The sequence below is a fragment of the Nerophis ophidion genome, linkage group LG11, assembly GCF_033978795.1.
Source record: "Nerophis ophidion isolate RoL-2023_Sa linkage group LG11, RoL_Noph_v1.0, whole genome shotgun sequence".
NCBI lineage: Eukaryota > Metazoa > Chordata > Actinopteri > Syngnathiformes > Syngnathidae > Nerophis > Nerophis ophidion.
The window spans coordinates 67,437,504-67,462,375 of NC_084621.1; the positions used below are offsets into that span (position 1 = coordinate 67,437,504).

The 24,872-nt window shown below is 41.5% G+C and overlaps 2 protein-coding genes across 3 annotated transcripts in view; one reads left to right on the top strand and one right to left on the bottom strand.

Annotated features, from left to right (window-relative positions):
• The window catches only part of fbxo43 (F-box protein 43), a 60,131-nt gene extending 59,030 nt beyond the window's left edge, over positions 1 to 1,101 (bottom strand). The window contains exon 1 of one of the 2 annotated variants that reach the window (XM_061916547.1): positions 977 to 1,101. In XM_061916547.1, coding sequence (XP_061772531.1) covers positions 977 to 979 — 3 coding nt within the window. In that variant the 5' untranslated portion in view covers positions 980 to 1,101. The remainder of the gene's footprint in view (positions 1 to 976) is intronic. The other variant, XM_061916550.1, reaches the window with a different exon arrangement.
• Positions 1 to 16,258, top strand: part of LOC133562379 (sperm-associated antigen 1A-like) — a 53,232-nt gene extending 36,974 nt beyond the window's left edge. The window contains exons 8-11 of the mRNA XM_061916551.1: positions 5,661 to 5,787; positions 5,897 to 6,055; positions 13,843 to 14,163; positions 15,598 to 16,258. Coding sequence (XP_061772535.1) covers positions 5,661 to 5,787; positions 5,897 to 6,055; positions 13,843 to 14,163; positions 15,598 to 15,726 — 736 coding nt within the window. The 3' untranslated portion in view covers positions 15,727 to 16,258. The remainder of the gene's footprint in view (positions 1 to 5,660; positions 5,788 to 5,896; positions 6,056 to 13,842; positions 14,164 to 15,597) is intronic.
• Positions 16,259 to 24,872: the final 8,614 nt, after the last annotated feature.

Here is a 24,872-nt window from a genome sequence, read left to right on the forward strand (position 1 = left end):
GACAAACTGCAGTCAGGTTTAAAAGGAAAATGCAGATGAGCATCCCTGAGACGGTTGCTCACAGTTTGTGCAGAAAGTATTTGGTTATGCAAACCAATTGTTGCAGCAGCTGTCCGGGTGGCTGTTCTCAGATGATCATGGAGGTGCACCTGCTGGATGTGAATGTGGAGGTCCTAGGCTGGTCTGATTACACGTATTCTGGGGTTGTAAGGCCGGTTGGATGTACTGCCAAATTCTCTGGAACTCCTTTGGAAACGGCTTATGGTACAGAAATTAACATTCAAATCACGGAGCTCAGCTCTGTTGGACATCCCTGCTGAGTCAGCATGCCAACTGCATGCTCCCTCAACTTGCAACATCTGTGGCATTGTGCTTTTTGATTAAAAATATATACATTTCAGAGTGGCCTTTTATTGTGGGCAGCCTAAGGCACACCTGTGCAACAATCATGCTGTTTAATAAGCAGCTTGACATGCCACACCTGTGAGGTGGACTGGATTATCTTGGCAAAGAAGAAACATGCTCACTCACACAAGACAGATTTGTGAACAACATTTGAGAGGAATAAGTATTTTGTGTATATAGTAAAAGTTTTAGATGTCTCAGTACAACTCATAAAAATGGGAGCGAAAACAAGTGTTGCGCTCATATTTTTTCTTCAGTTTATATCCGATTTGTATCCACATGCGAAATTCAGATTTGGGGAAAAAAAATAAAAAATCGTAATTGACCTGCATTTTAAATTTAATGAAGAAAATACACCTTTTAATGAAATATTTAACAGAATTGTTGCATTTTAATCCTATACATTACTTTTAGTTTACCACACTCAAAAATGAAATAGCTCAATGCAAACTCATTTACCACAAAATCAATTAGTGAAGTCATTCAAAAATCACACTACAGTTCCACATACATTTGACCATATTAAGCAACATTTATAATACAATAAAAGCAAAGAAAACATTTCACCAACCATTGGTGTCTTTGGACCAAAGAGTTAAGGAGACTCGGAGCTTCTTTCCTCTGAAGTTTCTTTGTCTGAATGACAACGAATGACTTCTCCCAGTCCTTCCCAGGTGCTCTTCATCAGTGATGACCGATTAGGTGCCAAGAGCCCGTTTGCTGTTACTGGTGCACTCTGGGAAATGTAGTATATGATATCAGCACTATCAACAATTGTATCAACCGAAAAATGGACATTGAAACAGTGTAGGTCTGACTTGGTAGGATATGTACAGCAGGTAGTGGACATAGAGGGATCAGAAAGCAAAAAAACAACTATATAAATTTGATTATTTACAATCGGGGGAGGTGGGATGTGGATGGAGGAGGGTGTTAGTTTAGGGTTGAAGTTGCCTGGAGGTGTTGTTTTAGTGCAGTTTTAAAGGAGGCTGGAGATGTACTTTCTTTTACACCTGTTGGGAGTGCATTCCACATTTGTAGCGATACAACTAAAGGAGGGGTCAGTCTGCATCCATCCATCCATTTTTTACCGCTTATTCCCTTTGGGGATGAGATGGCGACTTGTCCAGGGTGTTCGCCGCCTTCCACCCGATTGTAGCTGGGTCAGTCTGCATCTATCCATCCATTTTTTACTGCTTATTCCCTTTGGGGGCGCTGGTGCCTATCTCAGCTACAATCAAGTGGAAGGCGGTGTACACCCTGGACAAGTCGCCACCTCATCGCAGGGCGGTCAGTCTGCATTCGTTCCCAAATAATGGGAATATGAGGAAAGTATGGACCACTCCAGTTAAACAGAGTGTAATTTACAGTGATTATTTGAATGATTCTGACTTCTAAAAATAAGGGTTTAATCGGAGTTTATATTAAAAAAAAATGTAAGGGTCAAGCCAAATTTGATCCTAAAAATCAGAAACATTTTGGAGTGGAAAAAGACAGTCAGAATCTGCGGGAAAACAAAGAAAGGAGCAGACGTGACCAAAAAAAAAAAGAGAAAAAGAAAATAGGCTGGCAGCATTCTATTTTGCGTCCTCTTCTACTGATGTTTTTATCAAGATGCTTGAGGAAATACAGAAAGAGCATGAGAACAGTCTATGGAAGTTTGGAAATGGCGATTCTTTTATATTTCATTTTTGTTCATAATGTTTACCAGATCAGTTTTGATGTAATCATAAATCAATCAATCAATCAATCAATGTTTATTTATATAGCCCCAAATCACAAATGTCTCAAAGGACTGCACAAATCATTACGACTACAACATCCTCGGAAGAACCCACAAAAGGGCAAGGAAAACTCACACCCAGTGGGCAGGGAGAATTCACATCCAGTGGGACGCCAGTGACAATGCTGACTATGAGAAACCTTGGAGAGGACCTCAGATGTGGGCAACCCCCCCGCCCCCCTCTAGGGGGCCGAAAGCAATGGATGTCGAGCGGGTCTAACATGATACTGTGAAAGTTCAATCCATAGTGGCTCCAACACAGCCGCGAGAGTTCTGTTCAAAGCGGATCCAAGACAGCAGCGAGAGTCCCGTCCACAGGAGACCATCTCAAGCGGAGGCGGATCAGCAGCGTAGACATGTCCCCAACCGATACACAGGCGAGCGGTCCATCCTGGGTCTCGACTCTGGACAGCCAGTACTTCATCCATGGTCATCGGACCGGACCCCCTCCACAAGGGAGGGGGGGACATAGGAGAAAGAAAAGAAGCGGCAGATCAACTGGTCTAAAAAGGAGGTCTATTTAAAGGCTAGAGTATACAAATGAGTTTTAAGGTGAGACTTAAATGCTTCTACTGAGGTGGCATCTCGAACTGTTACCGGGAGGGCATTCCAGAGTACTGGAGCCCGAACGGAAAACGCTCTATAGCCCGCAGACTTTTTTTGGGCTCTAGGAATCACTAATAAGCCGGAGTCTTTTGAACGCAGATTTCTTGCCGGGACATATGGTACAATACAATCGGCAAGATAGGATGGAGTTAGACCGTGTAGTATTTTATACGTAAGTAGTAAAACCTTAAAGTCACATCTTAAGTGCACAGGAAGCCAGTACAAGCGGACCAGGGCTACAAAAACATGCAATTAAGTGATAAAAATAAACATTTTTACTTGCCTTTTATACACACTATCGATGTGGGGAAATGGGCTCCAGTTCTGTAGATGACGTCACACCAAGAGGGGGCGCTATATCAAGTCTGGCAATGGAAAGCGGGTCTTCCAAGTACAGGTAGTTATCCACCAAATACTAAAAAATAATAGGTAATATAGGAAATGACTCCCAGATTTAATTTTTAGGAGGAAAATTACATTTGGAGAACTTGTTAGTGAAATATTGGTCATCTGGACGCTGTGGGTCCTTTATTAAAGTTAAAGTACCAATGATTGTCACACACACACACACTATGTGTGGTGAAATTTGTCCTCTGCATTTGACCCCTCCCCTTGATCACCCCCTGGGAAGTGAGGGGAGCAGTGAGCAGCAGCGGTGCCGCGCCCGGGAATCATTTATGGTGATTTAACCCCTAATTCCAACCGTAAAGGCCGTTAAAAAACATGTCACAATGCAACATGTCATCAAGTCTTTTTCTTTCATGAGTGGATTGTGAAACGCAGCTGACAGAATTGCATTCCTGTTGTGTTGGCTGTTTTATGTGTGGCTCTGCTCACACCTTAGTGCTCCACCTGAGCAACCGCACGCCGAGCTGCTGAGACACGTTTTACGGCACATTTGCAGCTACAGCTTTTGTGACAAGAAGACAAATCATCAGAATTAAAGACCTTTTTGTTGTGTTCACTTTCAGATTGGTTTAAAGAAACTATAATGCTAATAAATGCTGAAAATAATAAATGTACAGAATGGTGGGATCTAAATGTATTGTAAAACAATCACCTGTGCTAATTTGACTGTAGGAAGGTATGTCATTAAACAGGTTACTGAGGTAAAGTTACTTGGTGTCAATGTTCAATTTGAAAAGTCAAGTTAATATAATTGTACTGCAAATGGGCAGAAGCATGTCAGTGATGAAGCACTGGAAGAAGTGAATTTCACGGAAGTATTAGTTTTGTCACATTTAGATTACTCTTCTATAATTTGGTCAAATTCTGCAAATTGCTGAAACTAAAAATACATATTTTTAAATGCCCATTCAAGACGAGTGTTATAGAAATCAATTCGCAGCTTGCTTGGTTTACTGTACTGTATGTACTGTACTGTGTATATTTTTTGGGGATATTCCTCAAGTCACTTCTTAATGTACTAAAATATTTATCTTATATTTCGCTTCCTCAATGTTGCATCACGGGAATTAATTACAATAATATTTGTTTTCTTTATGGTCTATATTTGGATTATAACTGGAATGCGTGCAAAAAACTATCTACAGTGGGGAAAAAAAGTATTTAGTCAGCCACAGATTGTGCAAGTTCTCCCACTTAAAATGATGACAGAGGTCTGTAATTTTCATCATAGGTACACTTCAACTGTGAGAGACAGAATGTGGAAAGAAAATCCAGGAATTTTAAAGAATTTATTTGTAAATTATGGTGTAAAATAAGTATTTGGTCAACCATTCAAAGCTCTCACTGATGGAAGGAGGTTTTGGCTCCAAATCTCACGATACATGGCCCCATTCATTCTTTCCTTAACACGGATCAATCGTCCTGTCCCCTTAGCAGAAAAACAGCCCCAAAGCATGATGTTTCCACCCCCATGCTTCACAGTAGGTGTGGTGTTCTTGGGATGCAACTCAGTATTCTTCTTCCTCCAAACACGACGAGTTGAGTTTATACCAAAATGGATACATGGATGATACAGCAGAGGATTGGGAGAATGTCATGTGGTCAGATGAAACCAAAATAGAACTTTTTGGTATAAACTCAACTCGTCGTGTTTGGAGGAAGAAGAATACTGAGTTGCATCCCAAGAACACCACACCTACTGTGAAGCATGGGGGTGGAAACATCATGCTTTGGGGCTGTTTTTCTGCTAAGGGGACAGGACGATTGATCCGTGTTAAGGAAAGAATGAATGAGATTTTGAGCCAAAACCTCCTTCCATCAGTGAGAGCTTTGAATGGTTGACCATAATTTACAAAGAAATTCTTAAAAATTCCTACAATGTGAATTCCTGGATTTATTTTTTTTTCACATTCTGTCTCTCACAGTTGAAGTGTACCTATGATGAAAATGACAGAACTCTGTCATCATTTTAAGTGGGAGAACTTGCACAATCGCTGGCTGACTAAATACTTTTTTGCTCCCCAAAAATTATGTGTACCTGAAATTGTGTATTACCATGAATTGATTAACGTGGACCCCGACTTAAACTAAGTTAAAAAAACTTATTTGGGTGTTACCATTTAGTGGTCAATTGTACTGAATATGTACTGAACTCAATCAAACCTTTTTGTGAACAGTATTGTATTGTTATGGCTATTGTGGGATTCTATGCTAGCGTAACTATTATACATTATATTGTCACGCTGTTTTTATTTTTTATTGTAAATGTAGTATTATTCGTTATGTATTCATGTGTGTATTCCTTTTTGCCTTGATGTTGTACGTGTATCAAATAAACAAACTTTACATTAGCATCACAGCGAGTCACAATCGGGTGAGATGCTGATGAGACAAAAAAGTGACAAGGGATGTGTGTGTGTGTGTGTGTGTGTGTGTGTGTGTGTGTGTGTGTCGGCAGAGCCCTGTGCTACTTGAAACTGGAGAGATTTATGGAGGCCAAGCAAGAATGTGACGCGGCGCTCAAAGTGGAGCCAAGCAATAAAAAGGCCTTCTACAGGCGAGCGATGGCCAATAAAGGACTTAAGGTGAAACATGATGAATGTTTGACCAAATGTTTTTGTTAACTTTGCCCCTAATTATTAATTTATTTGCAACATTATATGAACCTGATGAATTCGTCAATCCTTGCCCCAGGACTACCTGGCGTGCAGCTCAGACCTGCAGGAGGTGCTGCAGCAGGACCCCCACTTGCAGGAGGCAGAGAACGAGCTGGAGGAGGTGACGGGTCTACTCAAGCAAAGTCTGACCAGCGAAGCACAAGCTAAACCCCGGAAGGTCATCCCCATTACGGAGGTACATAGAGCTGGAGTTGTTATTAGGGTCCGCAGGCCCATGGAAAAGGACTCCACAGGAGTCCTTTGCCCTGGGCCAAGGACCCAATTGATTAGGGTCCGCAGGCCCATGGAGTCCTTTGCCATGGGCCAAGGACCCTATTGAAACGGCTGTGTTTTATTATTATTCCGCGCCTACGCGCTGTAATTTGACCCCCTTAACATGCTTCAAAACTCACCAAATTTGACACACATGTCGGTATAGCAAACCTTCCCAACATATTAAGCAACCAATCCCCCAAATGGAAAATTGCGCTCTAGCGCCCCCTAGGAAAAAAATACAGACAAAACTGCATGTAACTTCTGTTAGGAATGTCATAGCGACATGAAACAAAAACTCCTATGTAGGTCTGACTTAGACCCAATTTTCATACACTCACTTCTTTCAGCAAAAATCTACAGGAAGTTGGCAAAAACCCCTTCAAAATAAAATTTTCGCAAAAAATGCAATTTTTGCCTCTTTGCGCTGTAATTTGACCCCTTTAAAATGCTTCAAAAGTCACCAAACTTGGCGCACACATAATGAAAAAACCAAACCCCAAAACTCAGAGTTGCGCTCCAGCGCTATTTTTGAATAAAACACTGAAAAAACTGCTCCTAGGAAGAAAACACAGACAAAATTGCTTGTAACAACCGGTAAGAATGTCGGAGAGACATGAAACAAAAACCTCTATGTAGGTCTCGCTTAGATCTACATTTCATAGATTGACAACCCCCAACAAAAATCAACAGGAAGTTTGCAATCCCCACTTCAAAACAAAAGTTTTGTAAAAACCGGTCACCTTTCTTCAAACATCTCCTCTGAGTGCGTTTGTTGTTTTGGCTTCAAACTCGCACAGGAGAGAGATTGAACCCTTCTGATTAAAAGTATAGAACAGAGTTTTGATAAGTTCTCAGGTTTTGATTTTACGCGCCTTCAAAGAACCCCTGTGCAAAGTCTCCTAAAAAATGTCATTTTTGCCTCTTTGATCTGTTATTTGACCCCCTTAAAATGCTTCTAAACTCACCAAACTTGACACACACATCAGGTCTGGCAAAAATTGCGATCTGATGAAAAAACCTAACCTCAAAACTCAAAATTGCGCTCTACCGCCCCCCTAGGAATACAACACGGACAAACTGCTCCTAGGAAGAAAACACAGACAAAACTGCTAGTAACTTCCGGTAGGAATGTCAGAGAGACATGAAACAAAAAAACACTATGTAGGTCTCACTTAGACCTACATTTTAATAATTAACGTACTTGAGCAAAAATCAACAGGAAGGTTGATATTTTCACTTCAATACAACAACTGCATTACTTTCACAATGCATTAGATTCTCAAAATAGTGGCTCCAAGGCGTCTTCTAACGTGGGTCTCGGGGGCAGCAGCCAAAGGCGGACCCGACCAACGCTGCTTGCAGCTTTAATTATTATTATTATTGTGCTTAAATAAAATAGTGAACATACTAGACAACTTATCTTCTATTAGTAAGTAAGCAAAGAAAGGCTCCAAATTAGTCTGCCGACATATGCAGTAACTTATTGTGTCATTTCTCATTCTATGACTCTGTCAACATTTTTAAGGACAAGCGGTAGAAAATGATTTATTAATCTACTTGTCCATTTAATGTTTATATCTGCTCACTTTCTATTTTAACATGTTCTATCTACACTTCTGTTAAAATGTAATACTCATTTATTCTTCTGTTGTTTGGATGCTTTACATTAGTTTTGGATGATACCACGAATTTGGGTATCGATCCGATACCAAGTCGTTACAGGATCATTCATTGCTCATATTCAAAGTCCTGATGTGTCCAGGGACATATTTTCTGAGATTATAAACATAATGTGAATTCTTTTTTAAAAAGGAAAAAATATTTTGTGACAATAAAAAAATATAGATGTTATCATCATAGTTGGAATGACTAGATATGCTATTGTACTTGGTATCATTACAGTGGATGTTAGGTGTAGATCCACCCATGGTATTTGTTTACATTCAGGTGCGCTAGCTTTTGTTAGCGGTGACGTCGGTGAGCTTTATCCTCCTTTACTACTTTGACCTACTCAGTGGTCTAGTGGTTAGAGTGTCCGCCCGGAGATCATTAGGTCGTGAGTTCAAATCCCGGCCAAGTCATACCAAAGACTATAAAAATGGGACCCATTACCTCTCTGCTTGGCACTCAGCATTAAGGGTTGGAAATGGGGGTTAAATCAGCATAAATGATTCCCGGGCGTGGCACCGCTGCTGCTCACTACTCCCCTCACTTCCCAGGGGGTGATCAAGGGTGATGGGTCAAATGCAGAGAATAATTTTGCCACATCTAGTGTGTGTGTGACAATCATTTTGACCCATTTCACAAAATAAAGAAAACAATGGGAGCCACAAAACTCTTTTGAAGTTTAAAATGAAATAACACTTCGTACATAAACTTTGTGCTATGTATAAACCAGGGGTCTCACACGCAGCCCGCAATTAAATATGAAAATTTAATTATAGTGAGACCCACGAGTCTTTTATGACTGCCACTTGACAACATCACACTTGCCAACCATCCCGATTATTCCGAGAGACTTACCGAATGTCAGATCAACCATTCTCGCAAATGTTTGCAGAATTTCCTTCAATTAACAATAATAAGCCCTCTACAACACGTCCAATCAGCTTGCCAGCCCAGTCACATGTCGTACGAGGCTTCTGCTGGCACACGCAAGCGATTGCAAGGCATACTTGTTCAACAGCCATACAGGTCACACTGAGGGTTGTGATATAAACAACTTTAACGCTCTTACTAATATGCGCCACACGGTGAACCCACACCAAACAAGAATGACAAACACATTTTTGGGAGAACGTCGGCACTGTAACACGACATAAACACAAAAGAACAAATACCCAAAATCCCATGCATCCCAGTCTTCCGAGCTGCATTATACACCCCTGCTAGCACCAAATCATCCCACCCCCTCCGTGTGTTGGTTGGGGGGGGGGGGGGGGGGGGGGGGGGTTTGGTGCATGGAATTCTGGGTATTTGTTCTTTTGTGTGAGTGAGTGAATTATATTTATATAGCGCTTTTGTCTAGTGACTCAAAGCGCTTTACACAGTGAAACCCAATATCGAAGTTACATTTAAACCAGTGTGGGTGGCACTGGGAGCAGGTGGGTAAAGTGCCTTGCCCAAGGACACAACGGCAGTGACTGGGATGGCGGAAGAAGGAATCGAACCTGCAACCCTCAAGTTGCTGGCAAGGCCACTCTACCAACCGAGCTATGTGTTTATGTGTTACAGTGCCGATGTTCTCCCAAAATGTGTTTGTCATTCATGTTTGGTGTGGGTTCACAGTGTGGCGCATATTAGTAAGAGTGTTAAAGTTGTTTATATCACAACCCTCAGTGTGACCTGTATGGCTGTTGACTAAGTATGCCTTGCAGTCACTTTCGTGTGTTAACAGAGGCTAAACATAAAATGACCAGTCGACACGCAGGTCACGTGATGTAAAAGCGGGCGTGACCACATGTAGAGGAGGTTAAAGACATTGCCATCACCGCACACCCTCAGTGTTGTAGTCCAGGTAAAAATTTGGAGAAATTTATCCCCGGGTGATTTCCGAGAGAGGCACTAAAATGCGGAAACCTCACGAAATAGTCATTGGGGTCGGCAATTTAGCAGCTGAGCCACATTAGTGATCAAAGAGACGCATGCGGCTCCGGAGCCACTGGTTGCCGACCCCTGTCCTACGATCTGTAATGAAGCATGTTTCGCTATTCCTCGTCCTGCAGTGATGATAACTGTAAGAAACGTACTTTATTCGTCGCCATGGAGTCGAGGATTAGTCATTTAGAAGTAGCTAAAACACTGCCGACTGCGGATCGATGTTCGCTGCTTGCTAGCTAGCCATGTCTTAAAGCACCTCTTTCTGAGGACGTTTCAGTGTTATAACTTTACCGTTATCGTCAAGTTTTTAGGCTAAAATGAGTCCGTCCTCCCTTTTCTGTCTACACAGTGTGTCTGTTTGTAAGTACTTTGTGATTGTGCGCTGCCGAACATGCTCCCTGCAATGTCACGACGCGCCGTCATGCCCGGGAATCGGTACTTTTCAAACGGAGTACAGTACCGTTTTTGATTCATTAGTACGGCGATTCTATACTAGTACCGGTATACCTTACAACCCTACTTCAGTCTAGTGCAGGGGTCGGGAACCTTTTTGGCTGAGAGAGCCAAGAAGCCAAATATTTTAAAATGTATTTCCGTAAGAGCCATATAATATTTTATTTAACACTGAACACAACAAAACACGTGCATTTTTAAGAAACATTTCTAGAGAGGTTTCTTATTATTTGTTATAACATTGTTATTCTGAAGCTAACTGTGGAGGGGGGCGTGGCCTGCGGACCTGAAGCGAAGCAGGGTGTTGCCAGGACAGGCCTCGAATTCAGCGACAGGTGCGTAGAAGGCCCACCTGGGCCTTTTTATCCGATCACCTGTCGCTATGTTATAAGCAGCAGCCAGGAGGAGAGACGGGCTTGGGGCTAGAAACCAAGCGCGAGCGAGAACGAAAGAGAAAAAGACAATTGCTGGAAAGCAACTGAGAGACTTATTGAAAAATAAAACAATATTGTAACCCTTAAACTGGCTCTCATGTCAGTGCTTGGTGGTCTGAAGAACCCCCACACTAACCAATAATAAATAAATGACTTCTTACCAACTTCTTGAACATAAAAATGCATGACAATATTTTATAATTTGAACGTTATTTTTAACACTGTGATTAAAAGTGGAATTATTCATTATTTATCGTGTTAAGCAATGTCAGCTCAGATTTATCCGAGAGCCAGATGCAGTCATCAAAAGAGCCACATCTGGCTCGCGAGCCATAGGTTCCCTAGTGCATAGTTCCTCGGTCTTGGCATACAATAATAACACCTTCTAATTAGACCTAATACGTGCATTATAAAGTCCTTCACAAAGCATAACTGACAAGTGAAGATAAGTGAAGAAGTTCAAAGAAGGGTAAAAGTTAAGACCGATAAGGGCGGTGAAACCTCACCCAACCGAAGATCTAAAGTCCATGAGTTCAGTAAAGACTAATCATCAAAGAGAGTATTGCAGTAACGATACTGCCTCTGGATTTAGGAAGAAAACATTTTGCATGTCGGGTTTGTCGTTCATTTTTGATAAATGAAGCAGAAACATTGAAGTCAGTCCTATTTCTTACGGCCATAACTTTAGTAAAGTCTGCCTTCAACTTCATTAAATACCACACCCACTTTTTAATGTCACACCTGTTATTCTGCTGTTATGTCACTCATAAATTACACAGAGCGTCCCTAAAGTTTCGACAATAAATGCATTTACAGTATAATATGAAACAATAGTGTAGTATAAATAAATTGGTATTCATTTAATTCATTGTAAGATATTTTATATACAGTCGTTTCTCGTTTGCAGGTTCAGTTTATTGAGCTTTTTTTAAAATCTTGAATTATTTTCAGGCATAAAAATGGCTAAATATTAACAAATAATATCAATACTACGGTACTATTGTCCGCTAGATGAGACCATGGCAGCTAAAGTCAGTACAGTACATGCCAGAGATATTAAACTGGCTGCTCGGGAAAGACACCACATCAGCCCCAGAGTTCAGTTCAAAGATGAATATTTTTGCAGCAAATTAAACATAATTCCAACACTAAAGCGCTCCTGTTGTATCGAAAAAGTTGGATGAGTGTAAATCTTTGCATTGACATTTTAACCCCCAAAGACCAGCGTTAATGAGGTATATGCAGATCAAGCACTGTGGGTCGCGTCCTGTCATCCGTGGGAGAGGAGGGGCATGTAAGATGCTGGTCATATGACATTTTACTACGAACTTATTCCTAACCCTTTCCTGCTCCATCACTGTTAAGGATGTAGTGGAGAATTTCCCCTGACTATGTCACGCATGGTCCTGTACTTTTGTAAGCCAGATGTACTGGCTTAGATCCCTAGTAGGAATTGTGGCACATTTAATTGTGTTAAATGTGTTTCTGCAACTAAAGTAACTCTTTATTTGGTCCATGCATCAACAAACCCCGTTTCCATATGAGCTGGGAAATTGTGTTAAATGTAAATATAAACGGAATACAATAAATTGCAAATTCTTTTCAACCCATATTCAATTGAATGCACTACAAAGACAACATATTTGATGTTCAAACTCATAAACTTTTTTTTTTTTTTGCAAATAATAATTAACATAGAATTTCATGGCTGCAACACGTGCCAAAGTAGTTGGGAAAGGGCATGTTCACCACTGTGTTACATCACCTTTTCTTTTAACAACACTCAATAAACGTTTGGCAACTGAGGAAACTAATTGTTGAAGCTTTGAAAGTGGAATTCTTTCCCATTCTTATTTTATGTAGAACTTCAGTCGTTCAACAGTCCGGGGTCTCCGCTGTCGTATTTTACGCTTCATAATGCGCCACACATTTTCGATGGGAGTCAGGTCTGGACTGCAGGCGGGCCAGGAAAGTACCCGCACTTTTTTACTACGAAACCACGCTGTTGTAACACGTGGCTTGGCATTGTCTTGCAGAAATAAGCAGGGGCGTCCATGATAACGTTGCTTGGATGACAACATATGTTGCTCCAAAACCTGTATGGACCATTCAGCATTAATGGTGCCTTCACAGATGTGTAAGTTACCCATGCCTTGGGCACTAATACACCCCCATACCATCACAGATGCTGGCTTTTCAACTTTGCGCCTATAACAATCCGGATGGTTATTTTCCTCTTTGTTCCAGACAACACCACTTCCACAGTTTCCAAATATACTTTGAAATGTGGACTCGTCAGACCACAGAACACTTTTCCACTTTGCATCAGTCCATCTTAGATGAGCTCGGGCCCAGCGAAGCCGGCGGCGTTCTTTGGTGTTCTTGATAAATGGCTTTTGCTTTGCATAGTAGAGTTTTAACTTGCACTTACAGATGTAGCGACCAACTGTAGTTACTGACAGTGGTTTTATGAAGTGTTCCTGAGCCCATGTGGTGATATTCTTTACACACAGATGTCTGTTTTTGATGCAGTACCGCCTGAGGGATCAACGGTCCGTAATATCATGGCTTACGTGCAGTGATTTCTCCAGATTCTCTGAACCTTTTGATGATTTTACGGACCGTAGATGGTAAAATCCCTAAATTCCTTGCAATAGGTCTTTGAGAAATGTTGTTCTAAAACTGTTTGACAATTTGCTTACAAATTGGTGATCCTCGCCCCATCCTTGTTTGTGAATTACCTAACATTTCATGGAAGCTGCTTTTATACCCAATCATGGCACCCACCTGTTCCCAATTAGCCTGCACACCTGTGGGATGTTCCAAATAAGTGTTTGATGAACATATCTCAACTTTATCAGTATTTATTGCCACCTTTCCCAACTTCTTTGTCACGTGTTGCTGGCATCAAATTCTAAAGTTAATGATTATTTGCCAAAAAAAGATGATTATGAGTTTGAACATCAAATATGTTGTCTTTGTAGCATATTCAACTGAATATGGGTCGAAAATTATTTGCAAATCATTGTATTCTGTTTATATTTACATCTAACACAATTTCCCAACTCATATGGAAACGGGGTTTGTAATTAAATTCTGGAAATGTGGCCCCCAAAACAATTGAGTAGAATATCCATCAGTACTATTAAAGACCGAAATGGTTTTTAGGGCCTGTTCAACGCCTCCCCCTCGATGTAATGGTCTTTGTCCTCCTCCGCAGGTGACGGGTGATCACGAAGCATCAAGCGTTCCAAGTTCTGACACTTGTTTCAGGGAAGAGTTCAGCCATAAACTGCAAACAAGCAATGCCTACGAGTTTGGCCAAGCTTTAAACGTCGCCTGCAGCAGCGGCAACATGGCAGCAGGCGCCGACTTGTTGGCTTCGACTGCTCCGGAGAAGCTTCCGCAGTTTTTGAGCACTCAGCTCAGCGGGCAGACCATTAGCTTCATCATGAAGGTGCTGGACTCGCACCTCTTGGAGAAAGACCCTAACCTAGTCTACCAACACCTCAGTCATCTACACACTGCGGACAGGTTCTCGGTAGGAGGATCTTTATGGTTTTTAAAGGCCTACTGAAATGAGATTTTCTTATTTAAACGGGGATAGCAGGTCTATTCTGTGTGTCATACTTCATCAGGGACGGCGTGGCGCAGTGGGAGAGTAGCCGTGCGCAACCCGAGGGTCCCTGGTTCAATCCCCACCTAGTATCAACCTCGTCACGTCCGTTGTGTCCTGAGCAAGACACTTCACCCTTGCTCCTGATGGGTCCTGGTTAGCGCCTTGCATGGCAGCTCCCTCCATCAGTGTGTGAATGTGTGTGTAAATGTGGAAGTAGTGTCAAAGTGCTTTGAGTACCTTGAAGGTAGAAAAGCGCTATACAAGTACAACCCATTTATTTATCATTTCGCGATATTGCCATATTTTTGCTGAAAGGATTTAGTAGAGAACATCGATGATAAAGTTCGCAACTAGGAAAAAAGCCTTGCCTGTACCGGAAGTAGCATACGATGAGCGCGTGAAGTCACGGGTTGAAGAGCTCCTCACATCCTCACATTGTTTACAATCATAGCCACCAGCAGCAAGAGCGATTCGCACCGAGAAAGAGACGATTTCCCCATTAATTTGAGCGAGGATGAAAGATTCGTGGATGAGGAAAGTTAGAGTGAAGCACTATGAAAAAAAAAAAAAAAAAAGATGTCAGACACATTTACTACGATAATTCTGGAAAATCCCTTGTGTTACTAGTGTTTTAGTGAGATTATAAAGTCATACCTGAAAGTCGGAGGGGTGTGTTGACCGCCAGTGTCTCTGATGGAAGCCATGGAGGAGCCAAGAAAGTCGCAGCTGCCTTTTTGACAGCTGGTGCAGGAGGACACAAGCTCCACTGATGTCTCCGGTAAGAGCCGACTTATTACCACAATTTTCTCACCGAAAACTGCCGGTTGACATGTGGTAGAGGAACATGTTCGCTTGACCGCTCTGTTCCACATTAAAGCTTCACAACAAAAAAAAGAAACACCGGCTGTGTTTGGGTTGCTAAAGACAGCTGCAATCCACCGCTTTCCACCAACAGCATTCTTCTTTGACGTCTCCATTATTAATTGAACAAATTGCAAAATATTCAGCGAAACTTGTCCAGAATACTGTGTAATTATGTGATAAAAACAGACTACTTTTAGCCGTGAGTGGTGCTGGGATAGAATGTCCGCTTCAACCAATAACGTCACAAGAAAGCGTCATCATTCCGGGAACGTTTTCAACAGGATACCTCGCGGGAAATTTAAAACTGCAATTTAGTCAACTAAAGCGGCCGTATTGGCATGTGTTGCAATGTTAATATTTCATCATTGATATATAAAACTTATCAAAATTGGGTTTCAGTAGGTCTTTAAACGCCCCCTCACACACATTTTTCCATCTCCCAGCACTTCTAATCTAATGAGTGATGAATGACAAATATTTTGTTTCCTTCAGATCGCGCTGATCCTGCTGGAGAAGGAGGAGCGCGGCCACATAGGCCAGCTGTTCGAGCGCCTGTCCGCCGTCCCGAGTGCAGACTTCACCCAGAATGACGTCCAGAACCTGGCCAACAAATACATCTGAAGCGTCCGCACGCTCGTCGCCCGCATCAGCTGCTGCACCCGCACCATGACTCTTGGATCTATGCAAAAACCGCACGATAAGAGAATGTGTCCCAAAGCAATACATTTAAACACTGCTGGAAAATGATCTGAGACTATGTTTAAAGTGACTGCGTCAAAAAAAAAAAAAAAGATCTATATTTTTTACAAAGAATTGCTTTTGTACCTCTCTAACCATTCAAGTATGCGCAGTACTTTGGACCTTGAGGGTATTGATCAATTGGGTCCAAAATAAGTTGGGTTTTCTCAGTTGTGGATTGCAGTCTTTGAATATCCAAATGTTTATAATAGAGGAGCATGATGACTTTCATTTCAGGGAATTTGCCATGAAGCTATTTAAGACATTCCTTACTGTAGAGGAAGATCACGTTCTATAACCCTATTGTTGTTCTAAAAGACATTTACTGTAGGTCTGCATGATCATCTTTAGTACTGTTAAGTACAGAATGGCAAACCCCAGCTGTTCAACTGCTGAAAATACAGCTTTAAACTAACCCATGTTGTCTTTTCTTCAAGTGACCGTTACAAAGGTAGTACTTAAAGAACTACTGAAAGCCACCACGCAGTCTGATAGTTTATATATCAATGATGAAATATCAACATTGCAACACAATTAGTTTACTAAATTGCAGTTTTAAATTTCCCGGGAGTTTCTTCTTGAAAACGTCACGTAATGATGACGTAGACGCTTGACGTCACAGGCTGGTAGGGAATATGGGCGCTGCACACACACACAGCTAAAAGTCGTCTGCTTTAATCGCATAATTACACAGTATTTTGGACATCTGTGTTGCTGAATCTTTAGCAATTTGTTCAATTAATATCGAAGTCAAAGTAGAAAGATGGAGTTGGGAAGCTTTAGCCTTTAGCCACACAAACACACGGTGATTCCTTGTTTAAAATTCACGGAGGTGAAACTTTACTATGGATCAGAGCGGTCAAGCGGACATGGATACCAACCGAATGTCAACCAGCATGTTTTGGTGAGAAAATTGTGGTAAAAAGTCGCCTCTTACCGGAGATCAGCTGAGCTTGTGCCGCCCATAAAGCTGGTGTCGACTTCCCTGAGACATTGGCGTCAACACACCTGCGGAGGTACACCTCCGACTATCAGGTACTATTAAACTCACTAAAACACTAGCAACACAATAGAAAGATAAGGGATTTCCCAGAATTATCCTAGTAAATGTGTCTAAAAACATCGGAATCCGTCCCAATGCAATCACGTTTTTTTTTTTTCTTGTCCGTCACTATCAATATCCTCAAACACAAATCTTTCATCCTCGCTCAAATTAATAGGGAAATTGTCGTTTTCTCGGTCCGAATAGCTCTTTTTGTTGAAGGCTCCCATTAAAATCGATGTGAATATGTGAGGAGCCATCAAACATGTGACATCGTCTGCTACTTCCGGTACAGGCAAGGCTTTTCTCTTAGCACCGAAAGTTGCGAACTTTATCGTGGATGTTCTCTACTAAATCCTTTCAGCAAAAATATGGCAATATGGCGAAATGATGAAGTATGACACATAGAATGGACCTGCTATCCCCGTTTAAATAAAAACATCTCATTTCAGTAGGCCTTTAATCAGGGTCTCTGTAGGTTTCAACAGGTCAAATTTAAGACTTTTAAGACCATTGTGGAGATGTGGGTCCGACGGAGCGGCAGAGCACGCTGGAGCTCGGCCCAAGATGGAGCCGTTTATGGCGAGTAGCGAGGCGGGGCATGCCGGGAGCGACGCTGCAATAAAGTTCAGGTGCGTGGATCGCGCACCTTGACACAATCAGTGTATCTCCTCACAGTGTATAAAAGGGGAGAAGGAGGAGAGATCAAGGCAGAAGGAGTCGGAGAGCCTGTAGCAGTGGATGAGGAGCGAAAGCGAGAGAGAGCAAGACGGAGGAGTGAACAGTGGGAGCGACGACGGGGAAAAAGACGTCCTTTATCTGAAAAAATAAACGAGAGTCAAACCTGCTCAAGCAGCATGTCCTTCCTAGATGGTCCTGGGAACCCGCACGACAGCAAGCGAACGTCCCATTTGGCGCCCATTGTGGGGATTCCGGGGACCATCAAGGAAGGACATGCTGCTTGAGCAGGTTTGACTCTCGTTTATTTTTTCAGATAAAGGACGTCTTTTGCGCCGTCGTCGCTCTTTAGTCGGCTGCGTCTTGCTCTCTCTCGCTTTCGCTCCTGATCCACTGCTGCAGGCTCTCGGACTCCTTCTGCCCAGGGGCGTCACTAGACCTAATACTGTACTGGGGCACAAATACTTCATGTGAGCGTGCAAAGCGCGCAAGCAAAAACGTTTTTAGCATTATTTATCATAAAAAATACATAAATAGTGTTTTAAACTATGAAATCATATCAGATTATGTCGTATGGATCTTTGATGAACCACCTGAAATTAACTCATGTATTTGGCCTACTTGTGCACTTTTTTACTCCGGACTTCTAAACTGCTACTGGTAAAAGCAAAAAGGAAGAGCAATGAATCTTTTTGAAATATTTATTGCAGTAATCATCTGCAAATTTAACATCTGCAACTCACCTCTGCTCTTGCTCATCAACTTCCATCCCTCCTTCACTTCTTCCTGCACTCTGCTGCTCCACTTTGTCTGGACAGACATGGAAATATTACAGTAACTGTTATACAGCTGACCAGTGGTTCCTAACTGGTGTGTCATTTTCAGTGAGTCGCAGTCAGATGTGTGCATGAAAAATCAAAAAAAGTTTAGGGAGTAAAAAATCAAATTGTGGCAACAAAAGCAGATATTTTTAGCCATTTTTCTAGTGACTATTAGTGAGTATTTTAGCAAAAGGCAAACCGACTAACAAGTTGGAGGACTCAGGACAGACATAGATATATATATTTTTAATCTAAATGGGGCAACAAAACCCGATATTTTCAGCCATCTTTCTGAAAACAAATACAGAAATGTTACTATTTTTTCTGGAATCAAAACCAGATGCTTTAACTGCAGCCATTTTTCTGGTGACAAAACAATACTATTTTAGTCAAAGTCACACCGATTAACAAGACAAGTCTACTGTGCTATTTTTCTGTGAAATAAACTTGAATGATTTAAAAAATTGGGCTCACGACTTGATGATATGGAAAAATGTTTTTCTTCCTGAAGATAAAGCATTTTAAAGAAGCACTCAACTCACACATGCTGACTCCAAATCATCATTGATGCAGAAGCAGCAGACAATAACCAACATGATGTTTCATGTTCATTGGAAATTCCCCCGACAGCTCGTACAGCAAATGAATGTTTGTCTTGATACAAGGAATAACGTTAGCTAACTTAGCATCAACTTAAGACAATGATGTTGCCTAGCTAGCTAGGACTTCACTTACATCTCTCATTCCTCGCTGCTTCTTCCCTGCTGCGGGCCAATAGGACATGGGTGTCAAACTCTGGCCCGCCGTTTAATTTCATTTGGCCCTTGAGGTAATATCAAATTAAGATTAGAGCTGGCCCGCCGGTGTTATACAGCTGCATTCACCGCCAACCCTCATGATTTTCCCGGGAGACTCCCAAAGTTCAGTGCCCCTCCCAAAAATCTCCCAAGGCAACCATTCTTCCGAATTTCTCCCGAATTCCACCCGGACAACAATATTGGGGGCGTGCCTTGAAGGCACTGCCTTTTAGCGTCCTCTACAGCCTGTCGTCACGTCCGCTTTTCCCGCCATACAAACAACGTGCCGGCCCAGTCACATAACACATGCGCCTTTATCACACACAAGTGAATGCAAGGCATACTTGATCAACAGCCATACAGGTCACACTGAGGGTGGTCGTATAAACAACTGTAACACTGTTACAAATACGGCCACATTGTGAACACACACCAAACCATAATGACAAACACATTCCGGGAGAACGCGCGCACCGTAACACAACATAAAAAAATACCCAGAATCCTTTGCAGCACTAACTCTTCCGGAACGTTACAATATACTACCAAACCCCGCCCACCTCAGCTCAAAGCCTGAGCCCCGACATTAATGAACTAGGGTCCAAGAAAAGATGGCAGGTCTGGTTTGGGCACATCAGATTAGATCAGTGTGTCACAAACTGAGCAGTTAAAAGGCCTGAATGGTTCATTTATTCATTATTTTATTTTCAGATGTATTAGCCTGTGGAAAAAGTTAATGTTGATATTTACCTCAGAAGGCTGCAGACAGAAAATAGGCATTACATTTTTTTAATTTACATTTTAATATGCCATTGATGTTTTTCCGTTTGTTTTTTGAAAGTTGGTTTTGCACTATTAAGTTAAATAACTATTGCTTGTTCCGTATTAAGTTTTCAAGCAAATAAGTGTAGCAAACTGAGCAATAATTAACATTTTATTCATGCACTTTCTCTTGCTACTTCAAGGCTTGAATGTTTGATTTATTCATTATTTTATTTTCAAATTTATTATTAGCCTGCGGAAAAAGTTTATTTCGATATTCACCTCAGAAGGCTGCAAATAGAAAAGAGGCATTCAATTTTTATTTAAATTTCATTTGATATGCCATTGATATTTTTTAAATATTATTATTTAAACCTGGATTTTGCATGTCACTATAAAGTTATATAAGCCTTGCTTGTTCAATATTCAATGCTAAACTTGTTTGGGTCCCTATTAAAAGGTTCATTTGTTCAACCTCGGCCCGCAGCTTTGTTCAGTTTTAAATTTTGGCCCATTTTGGTACTTGAGTTTGACACCCCTGATCTAGGAGTTACAGTTTGAGTCAAATCAAAATCAAAATAATATAATTAACAAATTGTTGTTGGCTAACGTTACTTACCTCACGCAGTGATTCTCATCCTCTCTCTCAACTGAAGTCTCCACACGTGAATAAATTACCATATTAATTAGCCATGTGCTCATTGTTACGTGGAGTGATTACAGTAGCAATCAACTACCATACTAAATAGTATGTGCGCTGTTGTCTATGTTATGTAGACTTAAAATTCTGAAGCGTTTTTTTTTTTTTAATTGGTGAAATTTTTACTGGGGCACTGCAGATCAATACTGGGGCACGTGCCCCGATCTCTCCTCCTTCTCCCCTTTTATACACTGCGAGGAGATACACAGATTGTGTCAAGGTGCGCGATCCACGCACCTGAACTTGATTGCGGCGTCGCTCCCGGCACGTCCCGCCTCGCCGCTCGCCATAAACGCCTCCATCTTGGGCCGGGCTCCAGCGTGCGTTGCCGCTCCATCAATCATATTGAAAATAATTTGAACATTTCACATCCATACGGACATAAAAGTACAAAGACAAAGGAAAATTGGAGGGCCAGAATGAATTGCAACTTAGTACCATATTTTCCGGACTATAAGGCACAATTAAAATACTTTTTTCCCCTCAAAACTGGACAGTGCACCTTATAACCCGTTGCACCTAATGTACGGAGTGATTCTGGGTTTGCTTACCGACCTCGAAGCAATTTTATTTGGTACGTGGTGTAATGATAAGTGTGACCAGTCATACATGAGAGGCATGTGTAGACTGCACTATGATGGCAATATAAATCAAGTTAACACCGACATTTTATATGTTCCATTGAAAATATAGAACATTACACACGGCACTCAAAAATCTATCAAAATGTTTTAGTACGAGTTTGGTAAGCTATGAAGCTGCAAGTATTATCATGGTGTGTGTATTACTTAAGACATCATCTACGATGGGATGGCGACTTGTCCAGAGTGTATACCGCCTTCCGCCCGTGTGCAGCTGAGATAGGCTTCAGCACCCCCTGCGACCCTGAAAGTGACAGGCGGTAGAAAATGAATGGATGGATTATCTGGATTTTTGTTTCGCAATTATTATGCAAAAGCCACTTTTCTTACCTTCTTGTAGCTGCTGATCTGTATTTTGGATCTGCATAAATCCTGAAAGATTGCCTTTGTCGTCTGTAGTCGATAAGCTTCTTTTTCTCGATCTTCTTGTTATGGGACATTCATCCTCCACTGTTGCCTTTTCTAATATATTGTAAAGTTCTTACTTATATCTGTCAGAAAACTCGACATTAAAAGCGCTAAAACATACCGGCGTAGTGAGTCTACATTATTCACCCAAGGAACTTTAGATATTAGAGTTCAGGTCGGACCTGTGTTGTTGTTTCCGGATGAGGAGATCAATCAATTAATCAATGCCTATTTATATAGCCCTAAATCACAAGTGTCTCAAAGGGCTGGACAAACCACAACGACATCCTCGGTAGAGCCCACATAAGGGCAAGGAAAAACTCACCCCAGTGGGACGTCGACAATGATGACTCTGAGATGCTGCTCCATTATTGATTTAGGTCTGAATGTCATTAAAACAATTAGCTCCATATTTTGACACTCCTTCCACTACCGTCCTTGCACGCTACACCGCTACAACAAAGACGACGGTATAGCTCGGTTGGTAGAGCGGCCGTGCCAGCAACTTGAGGGTTACAGGTTCGATCCCCGCTTCCGCCATCCTAGTCCCTGCCATTGTGTCTTTGGGCAAGACACTTTACCCACCTGCTCCCAGTGCCACCCACACTGCTTTAAATGTAAATATTAGATATTGGGTTTCACTATGTAAAGCGCTTTGAGTCATTAGAGAAAAAGCGCTATATAAATATAATTCACAATTCACATGACGGGGAGAAGACGCTGCCGAAGGTGAGCCACGTAAATAAGACCAGGAAGCGACTTGAAGATGATCTGTAAAATATAATCTATGCAACATTTTGACCAAAAAAACACCATTAAATGTTAAGGAAGTGTTTTACATTTTGAAAAAAAAAAAAAGGACTCTAATGTGCCCTATAATCCGGTGCGTTTTATATATGAAAAATACTAAAAAATAGACCATTTAACCGGCAGGGTGCCTTATGGTCCGGAAAATACGATAAAATAATTAATTCACTGCTCTTTCACATTGGAAAACAAAATGGTTAAACTTACTAATAAATACACCAGAATACTCTCTGTTGTACACTCATTTTAAAAACATAACCGCTATTTTTCAAATTTGCTATTGAAGTGTTTTCATGCAACAACAACCAGAACGTCATATATTGTCTGTGAAAGGGACTGTTAGCATCTCTGCTAAAGTGAAGTGAATTATATTTATAAAGCGCTTTTACATAGTGAGACCCAATATCTAAGTTCCATTTAAACCGATGTGGGTGGCACTGGGAGCAGGTGGGCTTAGTGTCTTGAGGATGGCGGACACAGGGATCGAACCTGGAACCCTCAAGTTGCTGGCACAGCCACCGTACCAACCAAGCTATACCATCCCTAACAATAAAGTACTATCCATCTATCCAACATGACAAGTTTTTGCCGTTAATGTGCTGACGCGAGTGGGAAGGGCACACATTACCTCCGCCAAGTCTTCCATATTCTTCTACACATGTTCAAGTCCATTCAACCAAGCAGGGAGGGAATAGGTCCCATTTTTATAGTCTTTGGTATGACTCGCCCGGGATTTGAACTCACGACCTACCGATTCTCAGGGCGGACACTCTAACCACTAGGTCACTGAGTAGGTCAAGTTAAGTAGGGGCGGCATAGCTCAGTTGGTAGAGTGGCCGTGCCAGCAAGTTGAGGGTTGCAAGTTCGATTCCCACTTGTGCCATCCTAGTTACTGCCGTTGTGTCCTTGGGCAAGACACTTTACCCACCTGCTCCCAGTGCCACCCACACTGGTTTAAATGGAACTTAGATATTGGGTTTCACTATGTAAAGCGCTTTGAGTCACTTGAGAAAAGCGCTATATAAATATAATTCACTTCACTTCACTAGGTTAAGTTGTCTTGCCGTGATTTTTCCAGTCCGGCCCACTTGGGAGTAGATTTTTCTCCATGTGGGCCCCGATCTAAAATTAATTTGACACTCTAACAATTTAAATTGAAGGCCTAGCATGTGTAAATATTAGGCCTTACATTCAAATTGTTGGATTTAAGACTTTTTCAAGACTCTGCGGAGACCATGAATAATTGACTTCCTCACATTAACCAGTAACAGTAGGGGTGTGAAAAAAAAATTGCCTTTCAAATGAATCGCAATTCTTATTTCTAACGTTCTTAATTGATTAAAAAAAAAGAAGAAATAAATATTTTTAAAAACCCAAAACATTTTCATCTGTCCTGTCTAGCCACTCAGGAACATCATAATGATTAAGTGTAGATGCACATATCTTACACGTTGTAGCTTCACTGGAGCTGGACTTTTTGGAATAATTACCCCCCCCAAGAATTAAATTGTGAGTTGTATGTTACAGTTGTGCAAAATTATTCAACCCCCACACAATTTCGGTGTTTTAGCAAGTTGGAGATTTATTCTGTATTTTGTTTATAGTCATATCAAATAAAGATGTGTCAAATAGACAAATGCAACTTAAATTGTAACACTGTATTTTACAAAATACCAAAAAGGACATTTCTCTTAATACCTCATTGACAAAATTGTTCAACCCCTTGAAGATCATAACTCTTAAGAATAGAATTTAAATAAGGTCTTTTCAATCAGGTGTTGAAAACACCTGTAGATGTGATTAGAACCATAACGAGCAACAATTAAACGGCTTGAAAAAGACTGTGACGCTCAGCTTCTTGTAGATCAGGCGTCGGGAACCTTTTTGGCTGAGAGAACCCATCCATCCATCCATTTTCTACCGCTTATTCCCTTTTGGGGTCGCGGGGGGCGCTGGCGCCTATCTCAGCTACAATCGGGCGGAAGGCGGGGTACACCCTGGACAAGTCGCCACCTCATGGCAGGGCCAACACAGATAGACAGACAACATTCACACACTAGGGCCAATTTAGTGTTGCCAATCAACCTATCCCCAGGTGCATGTCTTTGGAAGTGGGAGGAAGCCGGAGTACCCGGAGGGAACCCACGCACTCACGGGGAGAACATGCAAATTCCACACAGAAAGATCCCGAGCCTGGATTTGAACCCAGGACTGCAGGACCTTCGTATTGTGAGGCAGACGCACTAACCCCTCTGCCACCGTGAAGCCCGCTGAGAGAACCAACAAGCCAAATATTTCAAAAAGTATTTCAGTAAGAGCCATATAATATTTTTCTTAACACTGAACACAACTAAACGTGTGCATTTTTAAGTA